We start from the raw sequence: 18,327 nt of genomic DNA, 5'->3' as shown, positions 1-18,327 counted from the left end.
AGGTGATTGTGCATTCTATTTATAAACTTGAAACGGAAAATGAGGAGTTAGTTGATTATTCAACGATCGAATTACACCAGTGCCAACATTTTAATGTAAACCTATTTCAAGATCATACCATATAGAATAAATTGACTATGTAGTCCCGAGTAACTCGAGTGTATAAAATCAATCTATTTAAAAAACATAATCTAATATAGTGATTTATTGTATCACTGAACGATGGGAAATGTCCGGAAAATCCAGTTTATTTCACAATCCTTCCATCGTCTAAAACAAACTTCATACAAATATAGTTTAAACTATTTAGTTTCGAGTTTAGTATTCTATGGATTACATCGGTTTCAACACACTTCAAGCAAACTTATATTGTAGGATCAAGAATAATATCGTGATTTAACCCATTGGATACACCCAGCAGGGATCACTTCTGGCTGGTTTATACCTTCTAGTTGAACCTACCCCTGGGCACAGCAAAAACCGATGTGTCAAATCTGGGTAACCTTATGAATGTCCAGGAGTGGCACATCACTAACCGCAAATAACGAGATTCTGGAGTGCAAGGGCAAGGATGGTTGATAGGTCTAGCCTACTGCGGGAGATGACTGTTGGAGTTTGTTGAGGTTTGTTCCCTAACTGTCGGAGGATTTTGCAAGCCTCAACAAGGGTGTGCCATCCCCTGCCTATTTTGACTGGAGAGGGTGGTTCAGAGCTGGCCTCACCTTCTTCTGGGGAGACATGATCTTGAGATTAGTGCCCTAATTCTCCTCATGGATCTCGATAAGAGGTGGCCCCTACCCCCTAATGTCCTACCCATCCTGAATATCCTGCCACTCCGGAAGAAGCGCTAAGGTTCTTATAGGACTAAGTGCAATTTATAAGCTTCTTGTCCTAAGAGAAAAAACCCATTGTATCTTGAATTTAGAGCTTAAAGGCTTATTGCATTTCCAATTAGTAACTATTGTATTTATAAACCTCATAATTTAAGTAAACTACTTATATTCGTAAATTTTTCAGCTAAAAAGCTAATTTGTTAATTACTCACGTTTTCTGTGATTTGATAATAGAGAAAATTATCAATCTAAGTTCCAAGAGTAAAATTATAGAAGAAGCTTATCGGGGAATTTGAACTGGTTTTATTCGTGAAAATTGCAGGATAGCACATTAGAAGTTTCTTGAATCCGTGACAAGCGACTTCCTGTCGACCCCTGTCAAGCAGAATGTGCCAGGATCTGAATTATCTCTCGAAGCCCACCAGCTGATGCGGCTCTTTCACTAACTAATAACTTCCACGACCCTTACTACTCTACTAGTCCGGGATATTTGAGAAAATAAAGTTATACTTGAAATTGATAGTAGAAAAACTGAACCCTTGATTATGAAAGCTTCTGAGAAGGATTCAAATCAAAGCTATGAATTTGTTATATTATAAAATTGTTCCCGTTAAAGTCCATCTACGTATGTGCCACCTAGCGGCTAACGCTATTAGTGACCAGCGAGCAGCGCCAAGCGGAAGTGTTGCAGTAGTGCAGCGCGCGCAGTTCAGAATGTTGTTTCAGAGGCCTGAAACGGGCAACAGCTGGTAGCGAAAGAGTAGGCAGACAGAGCCGAGCAGTCCCGACTATCACCGACAAGCCCCGACATTTGTGGGCAGGCGAGGGGTTAAAGGCCATTTCACACTGGCATCCATGGACATCCACGGACGGGAATGGAAAAAAATTGCTTAACATGTATTTTAATGGGACCATTCAAACTGGCGTACATGGACATCCACGTATGTCCTAGGACGTCTTGGACGCGTCCACATAGATCGATCCCGGAGCGATCAGCTTGGAACATCCGAGTGGACATCGAGATGTCTTCATCAATAATTGACAAAACTTCTTCGAACTCGTCCTTATTTAATCTAAAATAGGTCTTGAACCTGTCGTCATCCAACTTGAGATCGCGTATTAAATTGTGGTACTCACCAAAGTTTTCTCGTTTTTTGTTTATTGGGTGAACCCATTTAGATCTATTTGTAAGACTACAACAGTACTGTTTCTTCGTCACTACTGCTACTTTCACAATCACGCCACGGTACGTCTTCACAAAACCCATCACTACACCACGGCACGTCAGAAGACATCATCTCTTTGTCGAAGACTGAGAGTCTTCGAGAAGAGTAGTCATGAGAGAATTGACGTTTGTAAGAGTAGACGGGGGAAATGACACATCTACTACAAATATGTCCACATGCAGTTTGAAATGGCACGTCCACGGCGTCCATGGACATCCATGGACGCTGTGGATTGCAGTGTGAAAAGGCCTTAAAGGAAGGAGGGGCTGATGGGTGAAGCGATTGTTGCGACTCTGGTAGCGGGTACGCGAACCACGTAAAACCGCGTACACTGGCCGATCATACTCGTCCCGTAGGGATGACGTATCTTCTCAGAAGCATTCATAATCAAGGGCGAAACTTAAAGTGTCTAATCTATACTTAACAAATACAACAAGGTACAAATACGCCATTACATGTTGTGTAAAAGGTCTCTGCGTATGGCTCTCCTTCAACTAATAAGGGTCTTCATCCCTCTATAAACGGCAGTTGTTATTACTTACTTGCCCATTAAGGGCAAAGTTAGCTTCTCAGAATAAACAATGTTAGCTAAAATTAGCTAAATTGAGGTTATTGGTAACACTTAGTCATTATTACTTCACAGAATCCGGTCTAAATCGTCCTCTGAAAGCTCCTGGACTAATTTAATACTATACGGTTTATATTAGTTTTTCTTTAACACTTTCAGCACTGAATAAGGACTTACATGGTGATAAGTAGCTGCATGTCTTATGGATGATATAGGCTCTATGACAATTGTTTGCAGTATTTCTAAGGATTAATCTCCATTAGTAGCAGATAAGGATCTACCACTTCTTCTTGGACGATCTTTAACACTGCCAGTCATCTCAAAACGTTGTATTGTTTTAAATACAGGAGACTTCGTTATGGGTGGTCTGTTGGGAAATATATCATTAAACAATGACCAACTTCTTCATGAGGCCGAACCCGTTCACCATATCCCCTCATCATAAGTCAAGTAATTCTTTCCATTTCACTGAGGGACAATTAAATCACAGAATTAAATTTTAACAGAACAATATCAAATACGATAACCACATCACTACAAAAAATATTTAATATCTAATAAAAAAATAAAATATTTTGTGTAAACATTGACTGAGTGATAATGCATGTCACCAAGACTTGTTTCAGTGATAAGCTATGCCCAGGAAAATCCACAGAAACAGGAAATCACCAATAGTAGTCAGTTACTTGTGTTTTTTTTTTTTTTTTTTTTTTTTTTTTTTTTTTTTTTTTTTTTTTTTTTTTTTTCTAAATGCCATAATTTCTTACTCGATCAACCTTTTGAGAGGCGGTTTGTGGCATTCAAACTCTATTAGATGAGGACTTTAAAATTAATTCAACCCATATTTACATTAAAGGTTTTTATGAAACCCTCCACTGGCCAACCGACCCCCCACCCACCCAACCCCATTGTATGCGTGTGATGGTATGTATACACACAAAGGTAATATAACCTGTGCAAATTTTACGTATTATATTAAGCAATGGTTTGAAAAAAACTAAGCGTTTCAAAACTTTTTAATCATTCTGTGTAGTTCAAACACCGCTTTAAATTTATCTTTATTGCCAAAATAGTTGCCAAAATATATCTGATGGAACATAAACACAATTCCTAGAGTGAAGTACATGATCAAAGGCGGAGAAAGTTTTTTTTTTAATTAAGGATAACAGCGATTGGGAAATTTTTATCAGTGGGTATGGGCAGAAACAGCTTTGGTCAGCATTTCCAGAACGGACGGAAGGCATGCGATGTTCAGGAGCCTGTTGTGTGGGAAGTGCAGAAGACAAAACTCGAAAATACCTGCGTCGCGAGATTTACTACCAAATAAAGTTATGGACAGTATTTCCCGATTTTATTTTTTAATGTTCTATAGATATAAATGATTCACCTAAATATCAATCCTTACATGGTTACGAATACTCCGGATTGTGCAGTATTGCAGTTTTACAGTAGGCCATAATACATCGAAACAATTCACTCGTACACCAATTTTTACATTTAAACATGGTTACGAAAATACTGGATTGTGCAGTATTGCAGTTTTACAGTAGGCCATAATACATCGAAACAATTCACTCGTACACCAATTTTTACATTTAAACATGGTTACGAAAATACTGGATTGTGCAGTATTGCAGTTTTACAGTAGGCCATAATACATCGAAACAATTCACTCGTACACCAATTTTTACATTTAAACATGGTTACGAAAATACTGGATTGTGCAGTATTGCAGTTTTACAGTAGGCCATAATACATCGAAACAATTCACTCGTACACCAATTTTTACATTTAAACATGGTTACGAAAATACTGGATTGTGCAGTATTGCAGTTTTACAGTAGGCCATAATACATCGAAGCAATTCACTCGTACACCAATTTTTACATTTAAACATGGTTACGAAAATACTGGATTGTGCAGTATTTCAGATTTACTGTAGGGTATAATAAATAGAAACATTTACTCGTACACTGATTCTAACATTGAACCATGGTTACGAAAATTAAACCTCCGTAGTCTTGACAGAGGGATTATTTAAGGTCGACTAGCAAATAGAATTTACTTGAAATGGGTCGAAGTGAACGCTCAAGCACTAGAATCGTAATCGTATTTACTCGCGAAAGTGGTTATTTGTCTCCCGTTCCTCAGTGCATTAAGATTTTTATTGAGGATTTTCAAATTTTCAAAATTGGCCGAATTGTCACAATTAATTTACACTGTATAAAATCAAACCTAAATTTCTTATGAAATAATAGAAGAGATTATCCTTAAATAAAACGGTAAATCAGAAATTAATCGGTCGTTAAGAACGCTTTTTTGTGAGGATCGACCTAGAAGGATAAAAAGCCTCATTTTACCTATATGAAAGCTTCATGCACAATTTCTAGTCTATAAGTCAGTTGATATTCGAGATTGATCTAGGTCTACAATTCTCGAGAGATCGTACGAACAGATAGACGGAAATTAAAATTCTCCATGTCTTCAAGTGACGCTCAACTGTAAAGTTTTTAGAGTTTTTTGAGCTTTTTGTAATAACAAAGTAAAACTTTATTTTATTACATCATCAGCGTATTGGATCATTGAGACTTTACAACTGCTTAAAAGCAATAATAGTTGCAGTAGAAGTAAACAATTAAATTAATGATATCACGATTATTATAATTTATAAGATATTGGTATAATCATTGCAACGTTTATGAATCACGAGAAAAATTCATTAGAATATATTAGCCGTTTTTTAAATTGCAGAAGTAACCGTGAAAATCATTGCAAATTGCATACTTTTTTCCAAGATACATCAAAATTAAATATTTTTTATCCTAAATTGAATAAATTTGGTATAAAATTATTTACGTTGTTATTTAAAATCGACAGATTGGTCAATAATAAGTTTCAATTTCTGGCAATCAAAAAGTGACTTTGGTTACATTAAATCTTTTGAGTAAAATGTTAAAACGAGAAAAAAGCAGAATAAATATCACTTATCAACTCATTTGTAGCAAACCGTGTATAAAGTAACTATGGTTGGAGGGGTTCAATTTGAATGTTGATTTTAGCTCCAGTTCGCCTTCATTTTATTGAAGCGTCTGATATCTCAAGACTTGTCTCCTGGATTCTTGAGTCATTTTAGTGTGAAGAGATTTATAGGTTCATTTTGAGTTTCCTCGTCACCGACTATCTTTGGATCTCTTCAGGAGTCAAGATACCTATATACAAGATTCCCGGAGTCAAATCTGAGACAGCGTCAGATACCAGACGCTGCAATAAAAAGAGGGTGAGCTGCAGCTAAACTCAACATTCAAACCGTGTATATTGTGACTCACGTGACGTCAGTTTTCAATTACTTATCAATTCAATTCTACTTTATCAATTACATTAAACCAGTAAGACTACATACTGTATATATATATAGTTATAAAAATAAAAGCAATATTCTTGGTTAGAGATTGGCGGTTTCATCGTGTGAGTTTAATATCATCAACTGAATCACATTGGATTAACCAGTTTTCATCGGGTGTATGAGAAACAATCCAATTACACTAATTGAATCCATAAAAATGTTTTACGTAGTTCGTAGTAAAGCTTTAATCTTTGAGATTTGTTGGAATTTACCAGTCGCTGGCTCTACATATCAAGAATAATAACTAGGTTTTCTCTTTTTTTAGATGTATTGTTTGCTTCTATATTTTATTGTTACGATATTAGTGTTGTAATAAACTATTAGAACTTTTAGTAGTAAAAACTTGCTAAATAGCCTATTATTGTTTGATTATTTATGTGCAATTCAAGGCGTTCCCTTTTATGGTGGATATGCTTTTATCAATTGGTATGTGTTCGATTACCTATTTTTTTAATTTTTTGTGTTGTTAATTCCTATTTTACAGCAATAATCGGCACTTAACAGACATTAAATTGTTATTTTGAATAGGAATTCACCACTCGGTGTAAATAAATTGCTTGTCCGTCATTCCTGAGTGAAAGGTATTGTGGAGTGACGAAAAAATCTACCTCCCCCTCGTCACTACCACCCACGCTTTAAATCGAACGGCGCGGACTTTTATCGAGAACCTTTCTTGATTTCCTTTAATTTTCTTCAACTTCGCCAATACTCTTACTGTCCAATGTCACTCAACAAAAAACCCAAAGAACGGTAACATATCTTTGAGGAAAGAAATTTAAGGGAATAAATAAACCAATATAACGGAGAGTCAAACAATCAGACAGAACGTAACTGAAGTCTTTACAGAACTGATTTAAACCACATCAATTTTACAATCAGCTGAGCCTATTCTTATGAAACCAACCAATTCAACAAATTGCCACGATTTCCTTTCATAATACATTTAGTTTGTTTATTTTGCGACTGACTTGTTGATATTATGGTTACCAATAAGACCAATTTACCCCAGCAGGGATCACTTCTGGCTGGTTTATACCTTCCAGTTGAACCTACCACTGGGCTCAGCAAAAACCGATGTATCACTTCAATCTGGGTAACCTTATGGATGTCCAGGAGCGCAAATGTCGATATTCTGGGGTGCAAGGGTAATTCGTTAGGTCTAGTCTACTGCAGGAGATGACTGTTGGAGTTGGTGAGGTTCGTTCCCTAAGTGTCGGAGGATCTTGCTAGCCTTAAAATAAGGGTGTGCCACCCCCTGCCTGCTTTTATTGGAGAGGCTGGTGCACAGCTGCTTTCTTTCGAGGGACATGACTTTGAGATTAGTGCCCTAAATTCTCTCTCATGGATCTCGATAGGAGGTGGCCCCTACTCCTATCCTTTTACATCCTGAATATCCTGTCACTCCGGAAGCAGTGCAAAGGGCCTTATAGGACTAAGTGCAATTTAAAAACTTCTTGTCCTAAGAGAACAACAAAATTTAAAATTTAAGGACTTTTTACCTCAAAAGATTTTTAAAGGTAACAACCAACGTATTAAGTTTCAAATCTATAGTAAGTATCAAGAGCTATCACACGGACAAGGATACAGAAGGACCGTCAACGATACGATGCCATGTACTTGATAGGAATTATTACCAATAATCATTTATATATCAGGAAAATCTCTTGAATTCCCCCTTCCTATTTTGTCAAAATTGTCTTCAAATGGATTCATTTATGTGTGCCAAAGAACTAGCAATACCAGGCCATATGATAGCCGTATAACTAAACAAGACCACGTTAACGGATTTAAAAATAAGATCTTTTAACTAAACTCATAACTTAGAATCCTCTCTTAACATTGTGGAGTTTCCGGTGTAGTACACGGAAAAATAATTTTCTCAGAAGTACTAACAATGTTGGAGCAAATTCCCTGACGAATTCGCGTTAGAATGCGATTTCATTTCTCTTTTTAAAGCAATTTTTTGTTGCTTTTATGCCATCTGTGTTCATTACGCAATTAAAGCAATGATGCTAGCAAGTTCTCCAATTTGAAAACCGTAATGCTTATTTATTGGTTTAAACTTCAATCACTGTTCATAATTTTAATATTTTTAATAAATCAAGTTAAACACCTTCTTCCTTGTTAAGTCTATTATATAACTCAAACAATATAATTAATAAAGGAAATTATATACCAAAATACGAATATGAAAAAATATAAAATATATCTGATTAAAAATGTGACCAATACAGTGGCACACATCACACGCGCGTGCATCTAAATGTGTTCTAGAACCTAGAATCGACCCTTGTTCAAGGTTAATTCTCCGAACATCAACGTTCAAGGCAACTAAGCAGTTTATTATTTCTAGGGCTTATTCACGAAAACAAGAAAATCAGAGCCACAAATACATGAGTTTGAACATTCGATTTGGATCAGGTTTTCCTGTTCCAGAATCCAAGTAAACTTTGGAAACGTGTAAGGATTATTGGCTTTTATGTTTGAGAGTCCACGTCAATCAATGTCAGCTTTCCATATGTGTTGAACGAATAATTTTTAATATTGGAAAACCTTCCGCACGGTAACAAAAATAAATTCTATTGAAAGGGAAGAATACTTTTAACATCTCAGTTTTCCTGTTCAAACCACGTCGACACATTATTTACACAATTACGTATTTACATTTGTAACTGTTAATTTATGAGAATGGAATACAATAATTAATGTAATAGTTTTATAATCAATACAAAAAATTCTACTAACCAAATATATTTAAGTATTTTACTTCAAAAATTGTGTTAAGAATTAGAAAACTCCGTATTTTTAAACTTAAGAATTTATTTCGTTGTTTTGATGGGGGCTACATTTCAGTATTACATTTCAGTTTTCTTGATCAAACCACGTTGACACATCATTTACACATCATGACTTATTTACATTTGTAACTCTTAATTTATAGAATTTAATAGTTTTATATTTTTATTCGTGCAAAAAATTCTACTAACCAAAAACATTTTAAGTATTTATACTTCCAAAATTGTGTTAAGAATTAGAAAACCCCAAGTTTTTAAACTCAAACATTTATTTCGTTGGTTTAGTAGGGCTTTTGTATGGATTAAAAATTATTGTTTTGATTAAAATTATATCTTAACTAAAGTTATAAATACAAAAAAAATTTTATATAAGAACTTGTTATAATTTCATTTGTGATATTAATATAAATTTATGTTTTAATATTTATTGGAATAACGAAGAGCTCTTAATGTGGTTCTCTCGGTTTTTATTAGGTATATTTTTTATGTGTCAAGACAATGTTGGCCTCAGCCTTGATATATATGTTTTGTAAATACAGGATATTCATAGAACCACTTTAAATTAATTATGAATTTATTGGCTGGTCTTTAAATTTTTATCCCTCGTAAGGCTGGAAAAAATTTCATTTATGTCTGTCTGTGCTCACGATATCTCTAAAATAATCTGACCTATAGATTTTAAATTGAGCACTAAACTTCATTTATATATGAGAAGCACTGAGTTAGATGTTGGTACATGTCACTCTATGGGACTTGGCTGAGCGTTAGCGAATATTTTACATTGGTTTTATGGGTAACCATGATGGCAACGAGAAAATAGCAGGAAAAAATAAATTTGTAAGCAAACTCAGTACACTCATTAAAGATTAAACGAGATATTAACAAGTGCAACCTAGCTATTCTAACACATCCAACATCATTTTATGGTGACTTGGCATGTAGAAAACTTCTATTATTTAAAGTCTGATATGATACCCAATTTCATGTATAAAAGTTTTAATGTATTATGTAGCAAGATATGCCGAGAAGGGTTTCATATTTAGAGTTTTAATTTTGAATGAAATTTCATTTCTGCAGAGTTCTACGAGGGGTATTAGAAAAATAAGGTTCCCATGATTTTTTTTAAATAGACAGCTCTATATTTCTACTTGGTGTTATACATCAATTTAACACGTAAAAGTTAAGCTATTTTTCCACATAATCACCGTTTCTGTCCAAACACTTTTGTAGACGATGCTCCAACTTTTCTATCCCCGTATGTAGAATTCTGCCGCCAATCCTTTGAGTAACCTCTTCCTTGACTTCATCATCGGTACTGAAGCGTTGGCCACCCAAGTGTTCCTTTGATTTTTGGAATAAGTGATAATCACTTGGGGCTAGGTCTGGGCTGTAGGGGGGATGGGGCACAATAGTACAGCCAAAATTTGTCAGCAGTTCTTGAGTTTGACGTGAGACATGAGGTCGAGCATTGTCATGGAGAAGCCTCACGCCACTGGACAATCTTCCTCTCCGGCGGTTCTGGATCGCGCGTCTCAGTTTTTTTAATGTGTCGCATTATCTGTCAGAGTTTACTGTTGTTCGTGTGAATGGTGATTCTCCGATTTTCAAGCAGTATTGTCAAAACTTTTTCAATAACTCCATCTGAAACTGAAGGCCGTCCACTTCGGTTTTCATTGTGAATTTCCATGCGGCCTTCACTGAATTCTCTACACCATTTCCGAACGTGTTAAACAGATATGCAGTTTTCCCCATAAACTTTGATTAACTGACGATGAATTTCAATAGATAAAATCTGTTTTGCATTTAAAAAACGTATCACAGCACGAATTTCGCATCTGGCGGTAACAATGACAGAGAGCTCTATCTTCGAAGGCAGCTAGGCCGGCACTGATGGGCGTAGCGAGGCGCGAGTGGCATGGATAGAGAGAGGGAGAGTTGATGAGTAAGACAGTGTTGCCAGATTTCTCTCAACATATCGCATTCTGTCTCGGCGGCATAGGGAACCTTATTTTTCTAATACCCCTCGTATAATGCATCATTTTCATGTCAACTTCTTATTTTGTATGATTGTGTTGCTGTGACACGTGGTGTGACGTATTTCTACTTTGTAATATTGTACTTGGATCAATAAATAAGATGTATCAGTTTATATAGCTGGGTAAACAAAGTACTTGTTGAAGATAAATCATGTTGCCAAGTGCCTCTGAAAAGAGTGATGTCATCACTATGAATTATCCAAACCTGGGTTACACCTTTATACTGCATTGGAGATCAGATAATCTAAAATTGGTTTTACGTGTTGTCAGCGATTCGTGCACCTAACACTGAATGCATTGAAAACACAATAAAGAACCATGTAAATTTTAATTGACTGGTCGTAAGCGAAACCTATCCATTTGAGGAATTTTTATTTCTACCTTATGTCTGTCCACACAATGTCTCGAAAAAGAAATGAACAGACTAAATTAGACTTGAAATTTTGCAAAACTTCATTTCTACATGATGTGAATATCGTGTTTGATGATGGCGCATGCCACTCCATATAATTTCACCGAGCATTGGCAAAGATTTTTACATTTATCTAATGAGTAACCCCGTTGACATTGAGAAAATCGTAGCATAAATAAATTTGTCAACAAATTTAACTTAGGTACAAGAGTGACTATGGACTTAAAATTTTGCATGCAGCCTTAGCGAAGCTTATTATACGACACATGGTATGACTGAGTCCTGCCTTATAATACAAAAAATACCGAAAAACCTTTTTTAAGCAGATTATTTTCTACTGAAAATTCTAACCATCTTGAAAAATTTTAATAATTTTGCTTGTGTTTGAATATAATTATAATTTTTTTAAATTAATTTTATGAATACCAACCCGTCCCACTCAACCTTCATCTATTAAATTCTTTTCCTACTAAAGAGCATCGGTATGAGCATTACTAAATTAACAGATTTTCTCTCCCTTGCCAAATAATTTTCTTAGATAGATTCCAAAAATTTAAATCTTTTGGAATATTCTTTATACAATTTGTGTGTTTTAAATGTATGTTTATTTTGCTTAATTTTCCAAAATAAATTAGTTCTACAATAGCATTTCCCATCTGCTGAAAATACTAAGCTATCTCCCAAATTTAAAAAAATCATGTATTTATCTTAGCTGTGTATAATAAAATCAACGGTCATTTATTTAGAATTGAGAATTCCAAAATTTTGTTTTATTTTCCATTTTATTTCAAAGTTGACCAAGAAACTCCTACCAAAGGTCTTATTCGAGGAAGTGGAACTAATTGCTCTTTAAAATATATAAAAAGTGCATATTATACTATTTTTTCATTTTATCTTTATTTAACTTTTTCAAACAATTGTTAAAAAGGTTTCAATTTTGACAATAAGAAAAATTCAAAAGGGATGCTTTAGACGTAACATATACCAGTTTATTTTAAAACATTTTATACATAAAAACAATGCGTATGATTTTAAAATATTGTTAAAATAAAGGTTAAAAAATTCTAATGTCTTAGTAACCCCAACAACAACTATTTTCCTACCGTGATGTAGGTTTGTTAATATACGCTACATCAATTCCATTGTGCGATGGAACAATACGGCTAGAACAAAACCGTACACAATCAGTTAATCTCTCTGCGGTCATTCGGCTAGTTAGGTAATTAGTTCAATAATCTTGTTATACCAGCCTGCCAAAATCAACCGCTGTAACTGCAATACGCATGAACCCGCTCTTTCAGTAAACTTCTCTCCAAAATATATATTTTTCTTGATCTCCAAGGACATTTAACATAATTTTGTATGGACTCACACGTGTCAAAAATGTATGTGAGTTATAATGATTCGGGGGGCTGAAAGTTTATTACCTAAGCGTTAGTGAAACCTACCACTGCTGAAAGAAATTGTATTTCTTTCGTTTGTCTGCCTATACGTTATCTCAAGAACGAACATTTAAGATTGTACATGAAGCTTCATTTCTATATAAGCAAGACCGAGTTGATGATGGTGCATGTCGAGCATTTGGGTTTGCCTGAGGATTAACTTTTACATGGTCTTATGGCCTCGAGAAAATCGCAGAATAAAAATTTGTAATCAAACTGAGAGTAATCATATGGCATTTTAACATACGACATAGTGTCACGTGTAGCAATATATCCGCTAGACATTTCGAGAGATGTATCATCTGTAGAGTTTGAATTGTCCATGCAACCCCAGAAACTCTGTTACATGACAACTCCTACCTTGTGTATAGTGTTAATGATACACAATATATCCGCTAGACATTTCGAGAGATGTATCATCTGTAGAGTTTGAAATGTCTGCAACCCCAGAAATAGTCTGTTACATGACAGTTGGTGTGGCGTACTCCTACCTTGTGTATAGTGTTAATGATACACAATATATCCGCTAAACATTTCGAGAGATGTATCATCTGTAGAGTTTGAAATTGTCCATGCAACCCCAGAAATAGTCTGTTACATGACAGTTGGTGTGGCGTACTCCTACCTTGTGTATAGTGTTAATGATACACAATATATCCGCTAGACATTTCGAGAGATGTATCATCTGTAGAGTTTGAAATGTCCATGCAACCCCAGAAATAGTCTGTTACATGACAGTTGGTGTGGCGTACTCCTACCTTGTGTATAGTGTTAATGATACACAATATATCCGCTAGACATTTCGAGAGATGTATCATCTGTAGAGTATGAATTGTCCATGCAACCACAGAAACAGTCTGTTACATGACAGTTGGTGTGGCGTACTCCTACCTTGTGTATAGTGTTAATGATACACAATATATCCGCTAGACATTTCGAGAGATGTATCATCTGTAGAGTATGAAATTGTCCATGCAACCCCAGAAACAGTCTGTTACATGACAGTTGGTGTGGCGTACTCCTACCTTGTGTATAGTGTTAATGATACACAATATATCCGCTAGACATTTCGAGAGATGTATCATCTGTAGAGTTTGAATTGTCCATTGCAACCCCAGAAACAGTCTGTTACATGACAGTTGGTGTGGCGTACTCCTACCTTGTGTATAGTGTTAATGATACACAATATATCCGCTAGACATTTCGAGAGATGTATCATCTGTAGAGTATGAATTGTCCATGCAACCCCAGAAACAGTCTGTTACATGACAGTTGGTGTGGCGTACCCCTACCTTGTGTATAGTGTTAATGATACACAATATATCCGCTAGACATTTCGAGAGATGTATCATCTGTAGAGTATGAATTGTCCATGCAACCACAGAAACAGTCTGTTACATGACAGTTGGTGTGGCGTACTCCTACCTTGTGTATAGTGTTAATGATACACAATATATCCGCTAGACATTTTCGAGAGATGTATCATCTGTAGAGTATGAATTGTCCATGCAACCCCAGAAATAGTCTGTTACATGACAGTTGGTGTGGCGTACTCCTACCTTGTGTATAGTGTTAATGATACACAATATATCCGCTAGACATTTCGAGAGATGTATCATCTGTAGAGTATGAATTGTCCATGCAACCACAGAAACAGTCTGTTACATGACAGTTGGTGTGGCGTACTCCTACCTTGTGTATAGTGTTAATGATACACAATATATCCGCTAGACATTTCGAGAGATGTATCATCTGTAGAGTTTGAATTGTCCATGCAACCCCAGAAACAGTCTGTTACATGACAGTTGGTGTGGCGTACTCCTACCTTGTGTATAGTGTTAATGATACACAATATATCCGCTAGACATTTCGAGAGATGTATCATCTGTAGAGTATGAATTATTGTCCATGCAACCACAGAAATAGTCTGTTACATGACAGTTGGTGTGGCGTACTCCTACCTTGTGTATATAGTGTTAATGATACACAAGAGTAACATTTTTTTCAATTATGTTTCCGATATTTTTTAAATATGTATCAGCTTCATATACAGTATTTCAAAGAAATTTCTATAAATGTTAGAAATGGCTTTATCGGCTAGTTTGTTGTCTAAATTAAAACATGTGTTTTAGAACTCTTTACAATATAAATCTTTGTTTCTGAGCTATAAGCTAAATCTAAATATTATATTGAAATCTTCAACAAGTCCAGTACGTACAGACATAAAATTGTACATATAACTTTACAACATTAAAATTAAGAAAACTAAAAAAAGGAAATTAGTTAATTTTTTTAACCACTCTTTTTTACTGTTAAAATTATTTTAGGTGCTCTGTGATTGTTGCATTCTTGTAGAGGGACCGAGTATCTAAACGTAACAGTAACCTGCTACAGACAGCCAAGCACCATACAAAATTAACAAATCTCTTTTAATATTAATCAATGTTTACAAATAAGGTGTCGTAAGATTTTTTTTAATGTCCAAAAACAATTATTTGTTTAACGTTTTCGTACAATTAGCCCTATGTAAACTATTCAAGTACAAATGGCCACAATTTCGGTTTTAGTTTTTTATTAATATTGCCTATATTTTGTTTTTCGAAATTTTGTGAAGCTATTTTAAACATTCATAAATCGAACGTTTGTATAGTTTCTGAACAAAACCAATGAGTGAGAAACAAAATGGCGCCTTTATGTGTAGCTAGGGACTTTCTGATGATTGTAATATTGTAGATATTGTAGTTTTAGATATTCTTTAGAAAATAGAAGCTATGTAAAATGGCATTGCTGTATACATTATAAATTTTTGGTACTAAAAATAATGTAAGTGAAGTAAACACTGTTTTTCTCTACTTAAATATCATTAATGACATCTAATAGTGCATTTCATTAATAATCTCAAAAGTGACCTATATAGCAAAATGCTATAATAGCCCGTAATAGAACTTTGAGGCGATCATTAAACAATACTTAGCAAAAATAGCAAGAAATATTTTAAAATATTATGATATTGTATAGCATAGTAATTATCCTTCCATACGGAAACCTAACACTACTTTATAATTCATTTAGGTGCTAAAATCGGCAATCTGAATTAATGACTGTTAAAACAAATAACGAAATCGCTCAGGACTTCAATTGTGTTTTATAGGGAAAAACGTTTTTGCGAAGGAAAAGCCATGTTTACATAAAGAAAGTAATGTTTGGTAGAGGGAAAATCAGCTGATTTAGCTACGAGGAAACGATGACTTTCCCAGATCTCAGCTGTATTGGAAATCAGGCCATTACCACATATAGTGATTTAAAATCACTTCCGGCAGACTCGGAAGCAAGTAATTATCGATTTATTTTAAAAAATCAAACTAAAGAATTGGTTTTTAAAGTTAATTTACACAAAATTGATATGAAAATAGTTAAAATACTTAAACTTTCGAACATTTTAATCTAAAATCTTTTAAGATTAAAATCGGTTTATTAAATTTGGATTTGGCTTGGTTTAAATAAGTTATGTTCATAAACATAATTATTTAAAACCCGTTGGATTGTTTTGCATCATTGGCCACTATTGTGAAATATTATGAGGTTATATAAAAATTCAAGTAAGGCCGAACATTTTACTATATTTCCTGTTCCAGGTACGCCGTTCTGGTGCTCGCTGGACATTGTTTCCATCAAGAACGAGAAAAGTGAAATGGTCTTTTTCCATCCGTTTCGATTTTTGTTGAACATTTTTCCCATAAGAAATGGGAGCATTGAAATGGCCTTTGTCTATTCATTTATTTCGTGTTCCAGGAAAGCCGTTCTGGTGCTCGCTGAACATTGTGCCCATAAAGAACGAGAAAAGTGAAGTGGTCTTTGTGCATCCGTTTCGATGCTTGCTGGACATTGTTCCCATCAGAAATGAGAAACTTGAAATGGCCTTTGTCTATTCATTGTTTTTGTTCCAGGAACGCCGTTCTGGTGCTTGCTGGACATTGTTCCCATCAGAAATAAGAAACTTGAAATAGCCTTTGTCTATTCATTGTTTTTGTTCCAGGAACGCCGTTCTGGTGCTTGTTGGACATTGTTCCCATCAGAAATAAGAAACTTGAAATGGCCTTTGTCTATTCATTGTTTTTGTTCCAGGAACGCCGTTCTGGTGCTTGCTGGACATTGTTCCCATCAAGAACGAGAAGAGGGAGGTGGTCCTGTTCCTGGCGTCCCACAAGGATATCACACACACCAAAATGGCAGACTGTGATCTCTACGATAGTGGTAAGCACAATATCTAACATCTATGTAGAAATTTCCATAGCATTTAGAGTGTCTTATAAATTATCGAAGTAGGCATATCTGAAATAATTTAAAATAAACTGTTATCAGTTCATAACTTATTTTTTAATAGACGCTCCCTTCTTAAAACAAACAACATAACTGAGAGTATGTGTAAGGAATCATAAATACGAATCTAAACCACCTTAATTCGTCCAATTAGAATGCATAAAACTCGGTGCAAAAAACCCCTATTCCAATCCTTTTTGTTTTATTGCGAAGCTCAAAAAAAGAATTTTCGAAGCACACCCAAATTCACAGGGGCAGTGTAACTTCAAATGATTTTGGCATCCTTGAACTCGGTATCCTGTATTTTTATCTAATTAACGGATATAGTTTATTATTATTTCATTACAATCGTTTTAAAAATTATATAAGTTTAAAAACCTGCTAATATTTGAATGTATTTGTAACTGTTACATTTACTATTATTAAATCTGCTTATATGCTCTGTTCTCTTAGTATAAAATAAGGAAGTTATAGTAATTGCGATATTACTTATATTAAAATAATCATATTTCATTTTTAACCATGAATTCATCTCATTATTGTCAGTATTTGTTGGTTTCACTTTAAATACGAATACTCTATTTTTAAGCAAACTACGAAGTACTTGGGTATGAAAGATCTGTCGTCAATCTAACTTGGACTTTACATTGATTAGGGTTTAATTGGTTTTGTAAAAAATATAAAGTTTATAACTAACTCTAACCTTTCCATCGTCTCAATGGTATACCCGAAAGCGGCAGGAGTACAAGTTAAAATGGTATCGTCCACATTCCGCTCCGCACAAACATGACAGTTCCAAATATAGCTGTATCAATACAGAAGACAAAAACCCCGAGTTCAGAAGCACATGATTTAAGAGTATAATGTAGAATACAAAGTCCTTGTGAGTGTCGATAAAACTTGAAAATGCGAAAGGCGTGGAACACTTTGAGAGTGATGAAAGCGGCAGAGATATCGTTGTTCGTGATGCCGAAGTTTATCTAGTAGGGAAGGATGGTGACTACTCATGACTTTCCGCACGAACTTGCATCTGTCAGGGGTGGCAGTAGGTACTCTGCGGTGATGACCGTGGCACGCCACAGAGCAGATTCCCCGCTCAACTGGGCCTGTGCTAGCATCCCACCGCCTCCACCGTGAAAAAGAAGCCCATCACGAAGTAGAACAGATAGCCCGCAGTCGAAATGCGCGGCTTCTCGAAGGCTCGCCACATCTGCTGGATATTGGTCAGTTTGGGTAATTGCGGTAGCCGTTCCTAAGGCTCGCCATATCTCAGCTGAATTTTGGTCAATTGA

General features: G+C 35.2%; 1 protein-coding gene across 1 annotated transcript in view; it reads left to right on the top strand.

The window, feature by feature from the left end:
- LOC124368279 (potassium voltage-gated channel subfamily H member 8) overlaps positions 1-18,327 on the top strand; it is a 234,054-nt gene that overhangs the window by 78,237 nt on the left and 137,490 nt on the right. The window contains exon 5 of the mRNA XM_046825553.1: positions 16,841-16,969. Coding sequence (XP_046681509.1) covers positions 16,841-16,969 — 129 coding nt within the window. The remainder of the gene's footprint in view (positions 1-16,840; positions 16,970-18,327) is intronic.

This window comes from Homalodisca vitripennis, chromosome 8 (assembly GCF_021130785.1).
Source record: "Homalodisca vitripennis isolate AUS2020 chromosome 8, UT_GWSS_2.1, whole genome shotgun sequence".
Classification (NCBI taxonomy): Eukaryota; Metazoa; Arthropoda; class Insecta; order Hemiptera; family Cicadellidae; genus Homalodisca; species Homalodisca vitripennis.
This window is presented reverse-complemented; position numbering and strand designations above follow the sequence as displayed.